At 43.8% G+C, this 16,213-nt stretch overlaps 1 protein-coding gene across 4 annotated transcripts in view; it reads right to left on the reverse strand.

The window, feature by feature from the left end:
- NEK6 (NIMA related kinase 6) overlaps positions 1–16,213 on the reverse strand; it is a 206,017-nt gene that overhangs the window by 71,071 nt on the left and 118,733 nt on the right. For all 4 annotated transcript variants that reach the window (XM_040404903.1, XM_040404905.1, XM_040404902.1 and 1 more), the window contains one exon: positions 6,610–6,750. In XM_040404903.1, the coding sequence (XP_040260837.1) occupies positions 6,610–6,750 (141 nt within the window). The remainder of the gene's footprint in view (positions 1–6,609; positions 6,751–16,213) is intronic.

Genomic DNA, 16,213 nt, shown 5'->3' on the forward strand with positions numbered 1-16,213 from the left:
GCTTCTACAAATTGCTAAGTAACCATGGCAACCGGGACTGCAGTAGCGTCCTGGTTACCGATCGGAGCCCCAGCGATTAAACTGGGACTCCGATCGGTACTCTCCGCTGCCACCAATGATAGGGGGGGAGATTTTAATTAGGAGGGGGAGGGAGGGGGGAGGGCCGCACTGGACAACAAAGAGTTAACTACAGGGGAGGGAGGGGGGGCCGGCCGCACTGGACAACAAAGAGTTAACTACAGGGGAGGGAGGGGGGCCCACTGGCCACCAATGAGTTAACTACAGGGGAGGGAGGGGGGGGGGCCAGCCGCACTGGCCACCAATGTGTTAACTACAGGGGGGGGGGCTGCCCCCTGCTGCCTGGCAGCACCTGCCAGGCAGCAGGGGGCAGTCATGTACACAGTTCTTTTAGTATATTCTAACCTGAAGCGTCCCCATCACCATGGGAACGCCTCTGTGTTAGAATATACTGTCGGATCTGAGTTTTCAAAACTCAGCTCTGAAAAAGCTTTTATGCAGACGGATCCGTCTGTATGAAAGTAACCTACGGACACGGATGCCAATCTTGTGTACATCCGTGTCCTTTACGGACCCATTGACTTGAATGGGTTCGTGAACCGTTGTCCGTCAAAAAAATAGGACAGGTCATATTTTTTGGACGGACAGGATACACGGATCACGGTCTCGGCTGCAAAACGGTGCACTTTCCGATTTTTCCACTGGCCCATTGAAAGTCAATGAGTCCGCAAAAAAAAATGGAAAAAGGCACAACGGCCACGGATGCACACAACGGTCGTGTGCATGAGGCCTAATACTGTGTGTATTACTCATACAGCTAACGGCCTGTGAGATCCAGGGGCTGGATCTCACAGGCTCGTCACCGGAAGGCAGCGGCGATGCTTCAGGAAGGCATCGCGCTGCCTTCCATGCCATCGGGTCCCCCCTACAGCCGCATGGGGACCCGTTGGCACCTGCGCCAGCGCACCATAGAAAAGCCGCAAACCGCAGGTCTGAATTGACCTGTGGTTTGCGGCGATCGTGACAGGATGCCCGCTGAATGATTTCAGCGGACATCCTGTTCCTATTAACCCCCGCCACGCCGCAAGCTAGTTTTAAAGTTATGACGTACCGGTACGTCATGGGTCCTTAAGGACTCGGGAAACATGCTGTACCGGTACGTCATAAGTCCTTAAGGGGTTAAATGTTATCAGGACTGCTGGACAACCCTTGGACGACCAATTCACTTGGGTAAGACTGAGCTGCGCCTAGGCCATGTGACCGATAATTGTGATGTCACTGGCCTAGGAAGAGACCAGAGCTCCGTGGCTTCTTCAGACAGCTGATTGGTGGGGGGTGCCTGGAGTCAGAAACAACCTTAAAATGAACGTCAGCTCCAGAACAGGTGGTGACTTATTTTACAACCCCAGTTATTATTGGGAGTTCCCAGTAAACAAAGTCCACGTCCTGCAGTCATTCTCCCTCTTCCATCAGCTTCTTGTTTCCATACATACAGTCAATCAGGACCTACAGAAGGGAATATGACCGCAGGAAGGGTGGTTTCCAGCCTGTAACCATGTAAATATGTATGATAAGGGTATTTTCATACATAGGTTTTTGCCTGTTTTTCTTTTGCATTTTTAGTGGCGTTTTATGCACTTGCATTTGTGCAATAAAAAACTCAGATGTTAGCTGAAGGTCTATCAGAAATATAAAGCACAGGGCACACAAGTGTTTTCTTTCTGCTCTTGGCTTTTTGTTCATTGTGTGGCATTTAGCCTTTTTTGGCTTTATTTAAAAAACGTACCATGTTTTTTCAGGTGTTTCAAACCACCTTTTCTAGGGGAAAAACACCATGAAGACAAGTGGTAAAACACACTGTTTGCAAAAAAAAAAAAACAGAAATGCTACAAAAACACAGCAAAAAACATTGATGCAAAAAAAAAAAAAAATGCATGCAGGTTATTCTAGCTTTTTCACAGCCCCCCAAAAATGTACGGACAAGTAAGGGTTTTCTGGGAGTTAAATATTTGGTCATCGATACCTGATCTGCCGTGTCTTCCTTTTGGTTAAAGGGTCACTAACATTTCAATAAAACTGTTGGTATGTCATAGATACATATCAAAAGTTTTGATTGGTGGGGGTCTGAGTGCTAGAACAACGGGAGAGACGTGTGCACATAGTGTGTGCCCTCTCTCCTCACTGCTGAGAATCGAGGCCCTATGTGCATGCTTCTCTCCCCTCGTTTTGGGGATCATGGGGGTCTCAGCACTCCTCCACCAATCTAAACTTTGTCTCTGACACATCAAAAGTTTTTTGAAACGCTAGAATTTTCTTATTGCATTTACAACAGAATGCTAGAAAAAAATAAGTGGTGAAAAAAATAAAATAAAAATAAAAATAAAATGCAAGCACAGTACTTTGCATGATCAGGTGTGGGCATTATACAGTAACTTTAACTCTTACCCGCAGTGTTTCTGTAAAGGCATCCTCACTTTATAAAATTTCTATAGCTCCTTTTAAAACTATTTTAACTTTTAAGATCCAGTTTATTAAAAGGTGAGTGGATCTGGTTTAAAAGCCGCCTGCATACTCCTGGTAGATGTGATTGCATTTATATGCATTACTAAGAGGTGAAAACAGCTTGTAAACCCCTTATAGGGGATTAGCAGTGGAACCAAGGTCACTGGGAAGGGCTAGCTAGAGTCCATTTGTTTGCACTGCCGGGTGGCATTCCCCACCTTGTTCTACTACCATTTTTCAGAAAAGATTTCTGTTTACTGTACGTACGATGACAACAGCGTTTCTTCTAAAGTATAACACATTACAGGTATCCTAAAATGTCAGCCTACAGCTTTCCTGCTATAGATTGACGAGTGCATTTTCATACACGACATTAAAGGGGTATTCTGGTAGGTAAAAGTTATCCCCCATCCACAGGATATCCTAGCGCTGGGACCCCCACAGATCACAAGAATGGTGGTTCTGCACCCTCTGCTGCTCCCTTTTAAATGACCGAAACAGCTGGTCACACATGCCCGAGGCCACTCCTTTCATTTCTACGGGAGTTCTGGAGATACATGAGCGCTGTACTCAGCTATCTCCCATAGAACTCCTATCAAAATGAACGGAGTCATTTCAGGGGAGCAGCAGGGGGTATGAGGCTCTCGTTCTCCTAACACTCGGACCCCCACCAATCTGATAGCTATCCCCTATTCTGTGGATAGGGGATAACTTTTACCTACCGGAATAACGGTATGGACATGGAGGGCATATCGCTAGGATATACCAGCAATATCAGATAGGCAGGGCCCAACTCCCCAGAATGTGGACCCCAAAGGGAACAGAGAGCAACCACACATGCACAGCCACCCTCTGTTCACCGCCATGGGAGTTCCCAAAATAGCCAAGCACTGGCTCAGCCATTTCCTCAGTCCCATAGCCGTTGACAGACAGACAAGCTTGCGTAGTTTCTCTCTGTCCACTTCAAGGGTGCTCAATCGGCTGCTTTTCAAACTCCCACAGCGATGAATGGACGTTGCACATTCACGGTGCCTTCTCCTTCACTTTGGGGGCCCCGTTCTGGAAATAGGATCGGGTCCCAGATGGGTCAACATCTTTAACCCCTTTGGGACACAGCCTTATTTCACCTTATGGACCAGGCCATTTTTTGACAATGATTTGACAATGATTTGAGCAGGCACCTTGTTCCGGAAATACACATGACGTACCGGTACGTCATGTGTCCTGAAGAGGTTAATGTCTATTTATTTCTATGCTTGGACTCATACAGAAGGCTTCTAGAGTGATCTAATTTTCGCTCACTTCAGCTGCAGGGGTCTCAGTTTAGTGGACATAATATACAGGTGAAACTCGAAAAATTTGAATATCGTGCAAAGTTCATTTATTTCAGTAATGCAACTTAAAAGGTGAAACTAACACATGAGATAGACTCATTACATGCAAAGGGAGATATTTCAAGCCTTTATTTGTTATAATTTGGATGGTTATGGTTTACAGCTTATGAGACCCCAAAGTCACAATCTCAGGTCCCCTTTGCTCAGGGGATATGGATTAATTAGCTGACTAGAGTGGGACACTTTGAGCCTAGAATACTGAACCTTTTCACAAAACTCTAAGTTTAGGTGCATTAATGCAATTCCTTTTAAAGGGTTTCTGTCACCCTGCAAAACTCATTTTTTTTTTTTTTGGATAGTTAGATTGCTCATAGTGCGATATAGCAGAATATAATGGTATTACTTACTTTCATGCGGCCGATTCTTTATAAAACGAACTTTTATAATATGTAAATGAGGGCTCTACCAGCAATCCGCCCCCTCGCCGTGTTGATTGACAGGGCCAGCCGGGATCTCCTCCTCCGGCCGGCCCTGTCAGTAATTCAAAAATCGCGCGCCTCGCGTCATTCGGCGCAGGCGCTCTGAGATGAGGAGGCTCGTCTCCTCAGCACTCCCTCAGTGCGCCTGCGCCGATGACATCACCGAAAGAGAAGACGTCATCGGCGCAGGCGCACTGAGGGAGTGCTGAGGATACGAGCCTCCTCATCTCAGAGCGCCTGCGCCGAATGACGCGAGGCGGGCGATTTTTGAATTACTGACAGGGCCGGCCGGAGGAGGAGATCACGGCTGGCCCTGTCAATCAACACGGCGAGGGGGCGGATTTCTGCAGCAGCTACCAGCAAGTAGACGCCCTACTTGCTGGTAGAGCCCTCATTTACATATTATAAAAGTTCGTTTTATAAAGAATCGGCCGCATGAAAGTAAGTAAGAGCAATATATTCTCCTATATCGCGCTATGAGCAATCTAACTATCCAAAAAAAAAAAAATGAGTTTTGCAGGGTGACAGAAACCCTTTAAATTTGCATTACTGAAATAAATGGACTTTTGCACGATATTCTAATTTTTCGAGTTTCACCTGTAGATGCTAAAATGTAGCCGCATTATGGCTATCTGAATAAGGCCTAAGGGTATGTTCACACAGGGTGTATAAGCTGCAATATTTCAGCTGGGGAATTATGGTCTTAGAGCATTTGTAGTAGCATCAAAATGGATGAAATTATACAAAGAACATCATATGCAGTCCAGATTTTACATACGCAGCGTGTCAATTTATGCTGTGGGTTTCGAGCACAGATATCACCTGTTGCAATACAGTTATTTAACTGGCAGTACTCACAAGATCTGGTTTTGTTAATTACTGATTTAGTATACACTGGCCCAGCAAAAATAATATGAGCGCACCTCCTGAATTATACTAGAGACCAGATTCCAGATGCCCTTACGCCTGATGCACACTATTATATTATGGCTCCATATGACCTCAGCATTGGACAGGGCCATTCATTTTACAGCACCCATAGAAGGCTGTATTTCACCACTATACACCTCCCATAGCAAGCAAAGTTTCTGTTGGATTCCATGATTTTGACAGTGTCCTCCTCTAGAAGCTTTACTTCTAAGGCAAAGATACCTCTGTATCATGGTACAATACACAGGGCCACAGGGACTCCACGTGCCTCTGTGCCAGCTTCATCCATATGGCAGACCCTATATAAAAATGGATGAACTTTCAGACATTATTAGGGTCCATTCACACGTTTGTAGTGTATTGCGGATCGGCAATACACCCTGCCGGCACCCCCATAGAATTGCCTATTCTTGTCCGCAATTGCAGACAACAATAGAACATGTGTTTTTTGTTTTTTTATTTCGAGAGCCAAGGACCAGTAGATCGGGGCCGCGCTCCGGAAATACGGATGCGGACAGCACACTGTGTGCCGTCCGCATCTCTTCCGGCCCCATAGAGAATGAATGGGTCTGGATTTGTTTTGCAACGTTGCGGAACGAATCCGGACCCATTCTACGGACGTGTGAATGGACCCTTAGTATTATGGGGTAACTGCTGCAGCACGTTAATAATAAATAGCAATCACTATGTCAGCCCCAGTTACAGGGATAGTACATCCCCCATAAAGGTTGTACAGCTATACTGCAGAGCTGATCTGGGTCTGCTAAGACCCAGCAGCTCGTTAGACACCCGGCCTCTGGCCATCATATGATAGCCAAGACCAGAGCAAGAAGCAGCATCTGTATACCCAGCGCTCATCGAGCACTGTGTATACAGTGATGGGTAATGCAGAGACAGTAAAAAAAAAACTATAAAACAGTCTCTGCCTTATCTATGAGGGCCCTGCTTTCACCGACAGAAGGCTTCCTGTCCTTACACCTGCACAAATAGAGTGCAGCTGCAAACTCTACAAGGACAGAAACATCCTTACAGGGTTAAGTGCCAACCATCCAGACGTATATAGTCAACATGCAGTCGGAAAGCAGGTAAACTGAGCAAGAAACAGTGGGTCAGCAAGATTCACTAGGTCAAGATGAAGTTATGCAGGCCCTATGGCTTCCAACCTGTTTTGACATAAGAATCCTTACAGGTCAGATACGGCCATGATCACACAGCAGAAAACTGCCGCTTAAAATCAATGGTCCTTCAAAACAAAAGTTTCTGTTGCAAAGTTTTCTTTCTTTCCCTTTTAGGAGTATTTGACCTTTGAGATGAAACAGAACTTTTCCATGTCGTGTAGAACCTACCTGGAGTTTTTTCAGAGCCACGGGCTTCCGGTCCAGATGGCAGTTGGCTCTGTACACTTCACTGAATTGCCCCCGTCCAATCTTCTTCTCTATCTTAAAGTCTGCCAGGTTGCATCGGTAGGGATAGGAGGTTGTATGTCTCTGTACAAACATCAAATAATATAATATGAGCTTTTGCAATTACATGAAATGGAATTAAAGGGAACCTGTCACCGGGATTTTGTGTATAGAGCTGAGGACATGGGTTGCTAGATGGCCGCTAGCACATCCGCAATACCCAGTCCCCATAGCTCTGTGTGCTTTTATTGTGTAAAAAAAACAGATTTGATACATATGCAAATTAACCTGAGATGAGTCCTGTCCCTGAGATGAGTCCAGTATGTGAGATGAGTCAGGGACAGGACTCATCTCAGGGTAATTTGCATATGTATCAAATCTGTTTTTTTACACAATAAAAGCACACAGAGCTATAGGGACTGGGTATTGCGGATGTGCTAGCGGCCATCTAGCAACCCATGTCCTCAGTTCTATACACAAAATCCCGGTGACAGGTTGCCTTTAAATTAGTATAAGCATTTATAACATTTGGTGTCTGTCTGACTGGTGTGTCCATTTTCTTGCTGTATTTGTCTTTTACTTAGGGCACATGAATGTGGATTTTTTTTGCATTCGATCCCCATTCACTTTAAAGGGGCAGCAAAAGATGCGAACAGCGCACCGTGTGCTCTCTACATACGCATGTCCGTTCCGCTGCAACTGCAAAAATACAGAACATATCCTATTCTTGTCCGTATTAAGGACAAGGATAGGACTGTTCTATTATGGGCCCGACGTTCCATTCTGAAAAATGCAGAACGCACACGGCTGGAATCCGTGTTTTGCAGCTACAGCCTTGCGCATGAGTCCATAGTAAATAATTTTTTTGAAAACTCTACTAACATTTTTGTATACAGCATACATGCACACCTACAGTGGATATAAAAAGTCTACACACCCCTGTTAAAATGTCAGGTTTCTGTGCTGTAAAAAAAATGAGACAGATAAATCATTTCAGAACTTTTTCCACCTTTAATGTGACCTATAAACTGTACAACTCAATTGAAAAACAAACTGAAATCTTTTAGGTGGAGGGAAGAAAACAAACAAAAAAAACTAAAGTAATGTGGTTGCATAAGTGTGCACACCCTGTTATAACTGGGGATGTAGCTGTGTTCAGAATTAGGCAATCACATTCACAATCCTGTTAAATAGGAGTCAGCATACACCTGCCATCATTTAAAGTGCCTCTGATTAACCCCAAATAAAGTTCAGCTGCTCTAGTTGGTCTTTCCTGAAATTTTCTTAGTTGTATCCCACAGCAAAAGCCATGGTCCACAGAGCTTCCAAAGCATCAGAGGGATCTCATTGTTTGAAGGTATCAGTCAGGAGAAGGGTACAAAAGAATTTCCAAGGCATTAGATATACCATGGAACACAGTGAAGACAGTCATCATCAAGTGGAGAAAATATGCCACAACAGTGAAATTACCAAGAACTGGACGTCCCTCCAAAATTGATGAAAAGACGAGAAGAAAACTGGTCTGGGAGGCGACCAAGAGGCCTACAGCAACAGTAAAGGAAGAAAACAAAGATATTTTGTGTGGTCTTCCAAGCGGCACAATCAGTAGCAGTCCAAAACAACAGGAGTAGGTCTCTTCTCCTTTTTTAACCAAAATAAATAGCAATTCAGGGTCCGCGATTTAACTTCATCAGTAAGGAACAGTTCACACACAGCCACACTTCCACAAGACGATTTTATCTCGATTCAAAACAATTCCAGCTCCTCGGTCTCAATATCCACCAGCAATCACAGCTCTTCTATCAAGATCGACACTTGTTCACATCACATATAAAATCTATTTGCCCAACCCGGGTTTCGCTGTCCGCTTTTTCTGGGGCGTTCCTCTCCACTCAAATTGACAACTGAAAAAAGCTCTAGTCTCTGGTCACACGTGGTAAGTCTCTGTGTTATTTCCGTTAGATCAACTTCCCAATTTTTTTAAAAAATTTATTTTTAAATACTATGTATATGGCCAAAGAAATAGGCACTGTGATGCATGTCTGAACACCATCTTGGAGGATGGTGTTCAGACATGCATCACAGTACCTATTTCTTTGGCCATATACATAGTATTTAAAAATATTTTTTTTTTAACGACCCAAAGCAGCATGACAACGACCCAAAGCATACATCCAAATCAACAAAGAAATGGCTTCACCAGAAGAAGACTAACGTTTTGGAATGGCCCAGCCAGAGCCCAGACCTGAATCCGATTGAAAATCTGTGGGGTGATCTGGAGGGGTTTTTGCAAAGAAGAGTGGGCAAATCTTGTAAAGTTAAAATGTGCCATGCTGATAGACTCATACCCAAAAAGACTGAGTGCTGTAATAAAATCAAAAGGTGCTTCAACACAGTATTAGTTTAACCACCTCCGGACCGCCTAACGCAGGATCGCGTTCCGGAGGTGGCAGCCCTGCGCAGAGTCACGCATATATGCGTCATCTCGCGATGGGCGAGATTTCCTGTGAACGCGCGCACACAAGCGCGCGCGCTCACAGGAACGGAAGGTAAGAGAGTTGATCTCCAGCCTGCCAGCGGCGATCGTTCGCTGGCAGGCTGGAGATGTGTTTTTTTTAACCCCTAACAGGTATATTAGACGCTGTTTTGATAACAGCGTCTAATATACCTGCTACCTGGTCCTCTGGTGGTCCCCTTTGTTTGGATCGACCACCAGAGGACACAGGTAGCTCAGTAAAGTCCCACCAAGCACCACTACACTACACTACACCCCCCCCCCCGTCACTTATTAACCCCTTATTAGCCCCTGATCACCCCTGATCACCCCATATAGACTCCCTGATCACCCCCCTGTCATTGATCACCCCCCTGTCATTGATTACCCCCCTGTAAAGCTCCATTCAGATGTCCGCATGATTTTTACGGATCCACTGATAGATGGATCGGATCCGCAAAACGCATCCGGACGTCTGAATGAAGCCTTACAGGGGCGTGATCAATGACTGTGGTTATCACCCCATATAGACTCCCTGATCACCCCCCCTGTCATTGATTACACCCCTGTCATTGATCAACCCCCTGTAAAGCTCCATTCAGATGTCCGCATGATTTTTACGGATGCACTGATAGATGGATCCGATCCGCAAAACGCATCCGGACGTCTGAATGAAGCCTTACAGGGGCGTGATCAATGACTGTGGTGATCACCCCATATAGACTCCCTGATCACCCCCCTGTAAAGCTCCATTCAGATGTCCGCATGATTTTTACGGATGCACTGATAGATGGATCCGATCCGCAAAACGCATCCGGACGTCTGAATGAAGCCTTACAGGGGCGTGATCAATGACTGTGGTGATCACCCCATATAGACTCCCTGATCACCCCCCTGTCATTGATCACCCCCCTGTAAAGCTCCATTCAGATGTCCGCATGATTTTTACGGATGCACTGATAGATGGATCCGATCCGCAAAACGCATCCGGACGTCTGAATGAAGCCTTACAGGGGCATGATCAATGACTGTGGTGATCACCCCATATAGACTCCCTGATCACCCCCCTGTCATTGATCACCCCCCTGTAAAGCTCCATTCAGATGTCCGCATGATTTTTACGGATCCACTGATAGATGGATCGGATCCGCAAAACGCATCCGGACGTCTGAATGAAGCCTTACAGGGGAGTGATCAATGACTGTGGTGATCACCCCATATAGACTCCCTGATCACCCCCCTGTCATTGATTACCCCCCTGTAAAGCTCCATTCAGATGTCCGCATGATTTTTACGGATGCACTGATAGATGGATCGGATCCGCAAAACGCATCCGGACGTCTGAATGAAGCCTTACAGGGGCGTGATCAATGACTGTGGTGATCACCCCATATAGACTCCCTGATCACCCCCCTGTCATTGATCAACCCCCCTGTCATTGATCACCCCCCCTGTCATTGATCACCCCCCTGTCATTGATCACCCCCCTGTCATTGATCACCCCTCTGTAAGGCTCCATTCAGATATTTTTTTGGCCCAAGTTAGCAGAATTTTTTTTTTTTTTCTTACAAAGTCTCATATTCCACTAACTTGTGTCAAAAAATAAAATCTCACATGAAGTCACCATACCCCTCACGGAATCCAAATGCGTAAAATTTTTTAGACATTTATATTCCAGACTTCTTCTCACGCTTTAGGGCCCCTAGAATGCCAGGGCAGTATAAATACCCCACATGTGACCCCATTTCGGAAAGAAGACACCCCCAGGTATTCCGTGAGGGGCATATTGAGTCCATGAAAGATTGAAATTTTTGTCCCAAGTTAGCGGAACGGGAGACTTTGTGAGAAAAAAATTAAAAATATCAATTTCCGCTAACTTGTGCCAAAAAAAAAAAATTTCTATGAACTCGCCATGCCCCTCATTGAATACCTTGGGGTGTCTTCTTTCCAAAATGGGGTCACATGTGGGGTATTTATACTGCTCTGGCATTCTAGGGGCCCCAAAGCGTGAGAAGAAGTCTGGTATCCAAATGTCTAAAAATGCCCTCCTAAAAGGAATTTGGGCACCTTTGCGCATCTAGGCTGCAAAAAAGTGTCACACATCTGGTATCGCCGTACTCAGGAGAAGTTGGGGAATGTGTTTTGGGGTGTCATTTTACATATACCCATGCTGGGTGAGAGAAATATCTTGGTCAAATGCCAACTTTGTATAAAAAAATGGGAAAAGTTGTCTTTTGCCAAGATATTTCTCTCACCCAGCATGGGTATATGTAAAATGACACCCCAAAACACATTCCCCAACTTCTCCTGAATACGGCGATACCACATGTGTGACACTTTTTTGCAGCCTAGGTGGGCAAAGGGGCCCATATTCCAAAGAGCACCTTTAGGATTTCACAGGTCATTTACCTACTTACCACACATTAGGGCCCCTGGAAAATGCCAGGGCAGTATAACTACCCCACAAGTGACCCCATTTTGGAAAGAAGACACCCCAAGGTATTCCGTGAGGGGCATGGCGAGTTCCTAGAATTTTTTATTTTTTGTCACAAGTTAGTGGAAAATGATGATTTTTTTTTTTTTTTTTTTTCATACAAAGTCTCATATTCCACTAACTTGTGACAAAAAATAAAAAGTTCCATGAACTCACTATGCCCATCAGCGAATACCTTGGGGTCTCTTCTTTCCAAAATGGGGTCACTTTTGGGGTAGTTATACTGCCCTGGCATTCTAGGGGCCCAAATGTGTGGTAAGGAGTTTGAAATCAAATTCTGTAAAAAATGACCTGTGAAATCCGAAAGGTGCTCTTTTGAATATGGGCCCCTTTGCCCACCTAGGCTGCAAAAAAGTGTCACACATCTGGTATCTCCGTAATCGGGAGAAGTTGGGGAATGTGTTTTGGGGTGTCATTTTACATATACCCATGCTGGGTGAGAGAAATATCTTGGCAAAAGACAACTTTTCCCATTTTTTTATACAAAGTTGGCATTTGACCAAGATATTTATCTCACCCAGCATGGGTATATGTAAAAAGACACCCCAAAACACATTCCTCAACTTCTCCTGAATACAGAGATACCAGATGTGTGACACTTTTTTGCAGCCTAGGTGGGCAAAGGGGCCCACATTCCAAAGAGCACCTTTCGGATTTCACAGGTCATTTACCTACTTACCACACATTTGGGCCCCTAGAATGCCAGGGCAGTATAACTACCCCACAAGTGACCCCATTTTGGAAAGAAGAGACCCCAAGGTATTCGCTGATGGGCATAGTGAGTTCATGGAAGTTTTTATTTTTTGTCACAAGTTTGTGGAATATGAGACTTTGTATGAAAAAAAAAAATAAAAAAAAAAATCATCATTTTCCACTAACTTGTGACAAAAAATAAAAAATTCTAGGAACTCGCCATGCCCCTCACGGAATACCTTGGGGTGTCTTCTTTCCAAAATGGGGTCACTTGTGGGGTAGTTATACTGCCCTGGTATTCTAGGGGCCCAAATGTGTGGTAAGGAGTTTGAAATCAAATTCAGGAAAAAATGAGGAGTGAAATCCGAAAGGTGCTCTTTGGAATATGGGCCCCTTTGCCCACCTAGGCTGCAAAAAAGTGTCACACATCTGGTATCCCCGTACTCAGGAGAAGTTGAGGAATGTGTTTTGGGGTGTCTTTTTACATATACCCATGCTGGGTGAGATAAATATCTTGGTCAAATGACAACTTTGTATAAAAAAATGGGAAAAGTTGTCTTTTGCCAAGATATTTCTCTCACCCAGCATGGGTATATATAAAATGACACCCCAAAACACATTCCCCACCTTCTCCTGAGTACGGAGATACCAGATGTGTGACACTTTTTTGCAGCCTAGGTGGGCAAAGGGGCCCATATTCCAAAGAGCACCTTTCGGATTTCACTGGTCATTTTTTACAGAATTTGATTTCAAACTCCTTACCACACATTTGGGCCCCTAGAATGCCAGGGCAGTATAACTTCCCCACAAGTGACCCCATTTTGGAAAGAAGAGACCCCAAGGTATTCGCTGATGGGCATAGTGAGTTCATAGAACTTTTTATTTTTTGTCACAAGTTAGTGGAATATGAGACTTTGTAAGAAAAAAAAAAAAAAAAAAAAAAATCATAATTTTCCGCTAACTTGTGACAAAAAATAAAAAGTTCTATGAACTCACTATGCCCATCAGTGAATACCTTAGTGTGTGTACTTTCAGAAATGGGGTCATTTGTGGGGTGTTTGTACTGTCTGGGCATTATAGAACCTCAGGAAACATGACAGGTGCTCAGAAAGTCAGAGCTGCTTCAAAAAGCGGAAATTCACATTTTTGTACCATAGTTTGTAAACGCTATAACTTTTACCCAAACCATTTTTTTTTTACCCAAACATTTTTTTTTTATCAAAGACATGTAGAACTATAAATTTAGAGCAAAATTTCTATATGGATGTCGTTTTTTTTGCAAAATTTTACAACTGAAAGTGAAAAATGTCATTTTTTTGCAAAAAAATCGTTAAATTTTGATTAATAACAAAAAAAGTAAAAATGTCAGCAGCAATGAAATACCACCAAATGAAAGCTCTATTAGTGAGAAGAAAAGGAGGTAAAATTCATTTGGGTGGTAAGTTGCATGACTGAGCAATAAATGGTGAAAGTAGTGTAGGTCAGAAGTGTAAAAAGTGGCCTGGTCTTTCAGGGTGTTTAAGCACTGGGGGCTGAGGTGGTTAAGGGTGTGCACACTTATGCAACCATATTAGTTTATTTTTATATTTTTCTTCCCTCTACCTAAAAGATTTCAGTTTGTTTTTCAATTGAGTTGTAGAGTTTATATAATGATTTATCTTTGTCTCACAGAAACCTGATATTTTAACAGGGGTGTGTAGACTTTTTATATCCACTGTATGTGTCAAGGATTCAGACTACCGATAAATCCTGTGCAGCTTGATCCTGTAGTCATAGTTAACATATGCACCAGGAAAGCTCCCTGTTACACAGACCATAGGCCCCCATTATACTGATGGAAAGCATAAGAGTGCTTTTTTGGGCTGCATTGGACGGTTATCCACATTTTCCTGACTGCATGAAATATGCAACAGTTTTTGGTCTGGCCGACAAATAGAATTTGTGCCAGATCGGGCAGCCGGATCCTCCTTCTGACCTAACATATAAGCTTTGCATCCATATTATATCCATTTTCTGATGTTGGTCAGGTACTAAAACTTTCTAACAGAAAAGGAATGGCCAAACTAGATAAGCACTTAAAGGGAAACCGGACAACTCAGGGGATCAAGATATAATAAAGAATAGATAACGGCTTACCTGACAGATCCCTCATCGCTACTTCGTTTCCCCGGGTGCAGCAGTGATGTCACGTCACCAATATGTGACCGCTGCAGCCAATCACTGGTATCAGCAGTTCACTGAAGAGGCCAGTGACTTCTGGTCAATGTGACATCACCACAGCAGCCGGGAGAACTGAAATAGCGGTGCGGGGCTGCTAGGTAAGTGGACAACTATTCTTTGTTGAAGGCACATTCCAAGTGTTCAGTCCAGTTTTCCTCTTAAAAACGGAGAAACACTTTAAAGAGGACCTGTCTATTTTAGTAACTACTTTTATTCCCTAGGCAATAACAAGTCTGGAGTATAATTTCATAGAACTATGTGGTGCAATTCCTCTATTATTCCTACAGAATCTGTGACTGTACAAATGGGTGTTACCAGTTGGGAGGTGTCCCTGCACAGTCTGCATTGATTGGATAATATCTCACTGTGCAAGGACACACTCCAACCTTTAACACCCAGCTGGCAATTCATTCCTCAACATCTAGTAGTAATTATGGAGGAACAGTACGACATAGCGTCATTGGAAAAGATGCTCCAGAATTGTGGGATACGGTGGATTTTAGCTAATAAATTAGGAACAGCCTCCTATTTACTTCACCCCTGGGCTATTGATAGTTTTGCAACGGTAATACTTGCATTTCCCATCTACAACCTGTTTTTGTTGGGAAGTCTCGTCGGCCACATGGGAGAGAACCATATCCAGCGTTTCCTGCTCCATTGTCACACCTTGTTTATCCAGCATCCTGATACTTTACAGAAAGTTAATCCAAAACCCAACCACGCTGTGATACGAGTGGCAAATGGTGACATTACTGTGGGCATTTTTCTTTGTAAAATACTGTAAGCTTTCCTACAAATGTGATGAAAGAACGGACCGAGTGCGCTCTACCAAAGGGTTAAACCTTTCCGTCTAAAAGACGGAAAATAATGAAGTTACACTTCATCATCCGAGAGGGGCATCGCATTTCAAGTCCCTTAAGGAAAGCGAAAGGGTTAAATGGCTATTAAAGTCTAGAGCAATCTTTGAAAGTGGCACACGCAATTATAAATATGGATAATTAGCAGCTCCAGCCAAGAATAAAATGTCACAATGTCACACAGATCTGTCACAGCCCGCTAATGAATGTAGTCACATATCTCCAGGCTTTTCCTCCTCTTCACAAGCCTGTTGCAAGTGACCAACCAGGGCAGGCGCGGAGGGGATACGGCTCGCTCACTGCCGGCGAAGACTTCACACTACTTGATACTTGTCCATTTGGCACTACCACCCCACACCACTAATAACCAGACTGCACGCTCTGGTCTCCACAGCAAAAATTAACACTTACACTTATTCCATTCTCATCACAGGGAAAAAAAGCAAAACGAAAATTCACTGCATTTAAAATGCAAAGTAAAAGATTAATATGGCTACCGTACCGTGTATCAGAAGATATCAAAACCTTAAAGGGGTTTTCCGAGATTTTAATAGGGTTATTTTATCTATCATTTTTGACAGACTCTGCAATGGAGGCCCCAGATGGAGCATCCGAAGCGGATTTCAATGAAGCCTTAAAGGGGTTGTCTCACAAAAAATATTCTACAGTTTTTAAACCAACACCTGGATCTGAATACTTGTATAAATTAATTAAAATGTAATTAAACATTTTGCATGGCCAATGAGTTATTCAATATAATGTATCTGTATAGCGCCACCTGATGTTTTT

Source organism: Bufo bufo, chromosome 8, assembly GCF_905171765.1.
Source record: "Bufo bufo chromosome 8, aBufBuf1.1, whole genome shotgun sequence".
NCBI lineage: Eukaryota > Metazoa > Chordata > Amphibia > Anura > Bufonidae > Bufo > Bufo bufo.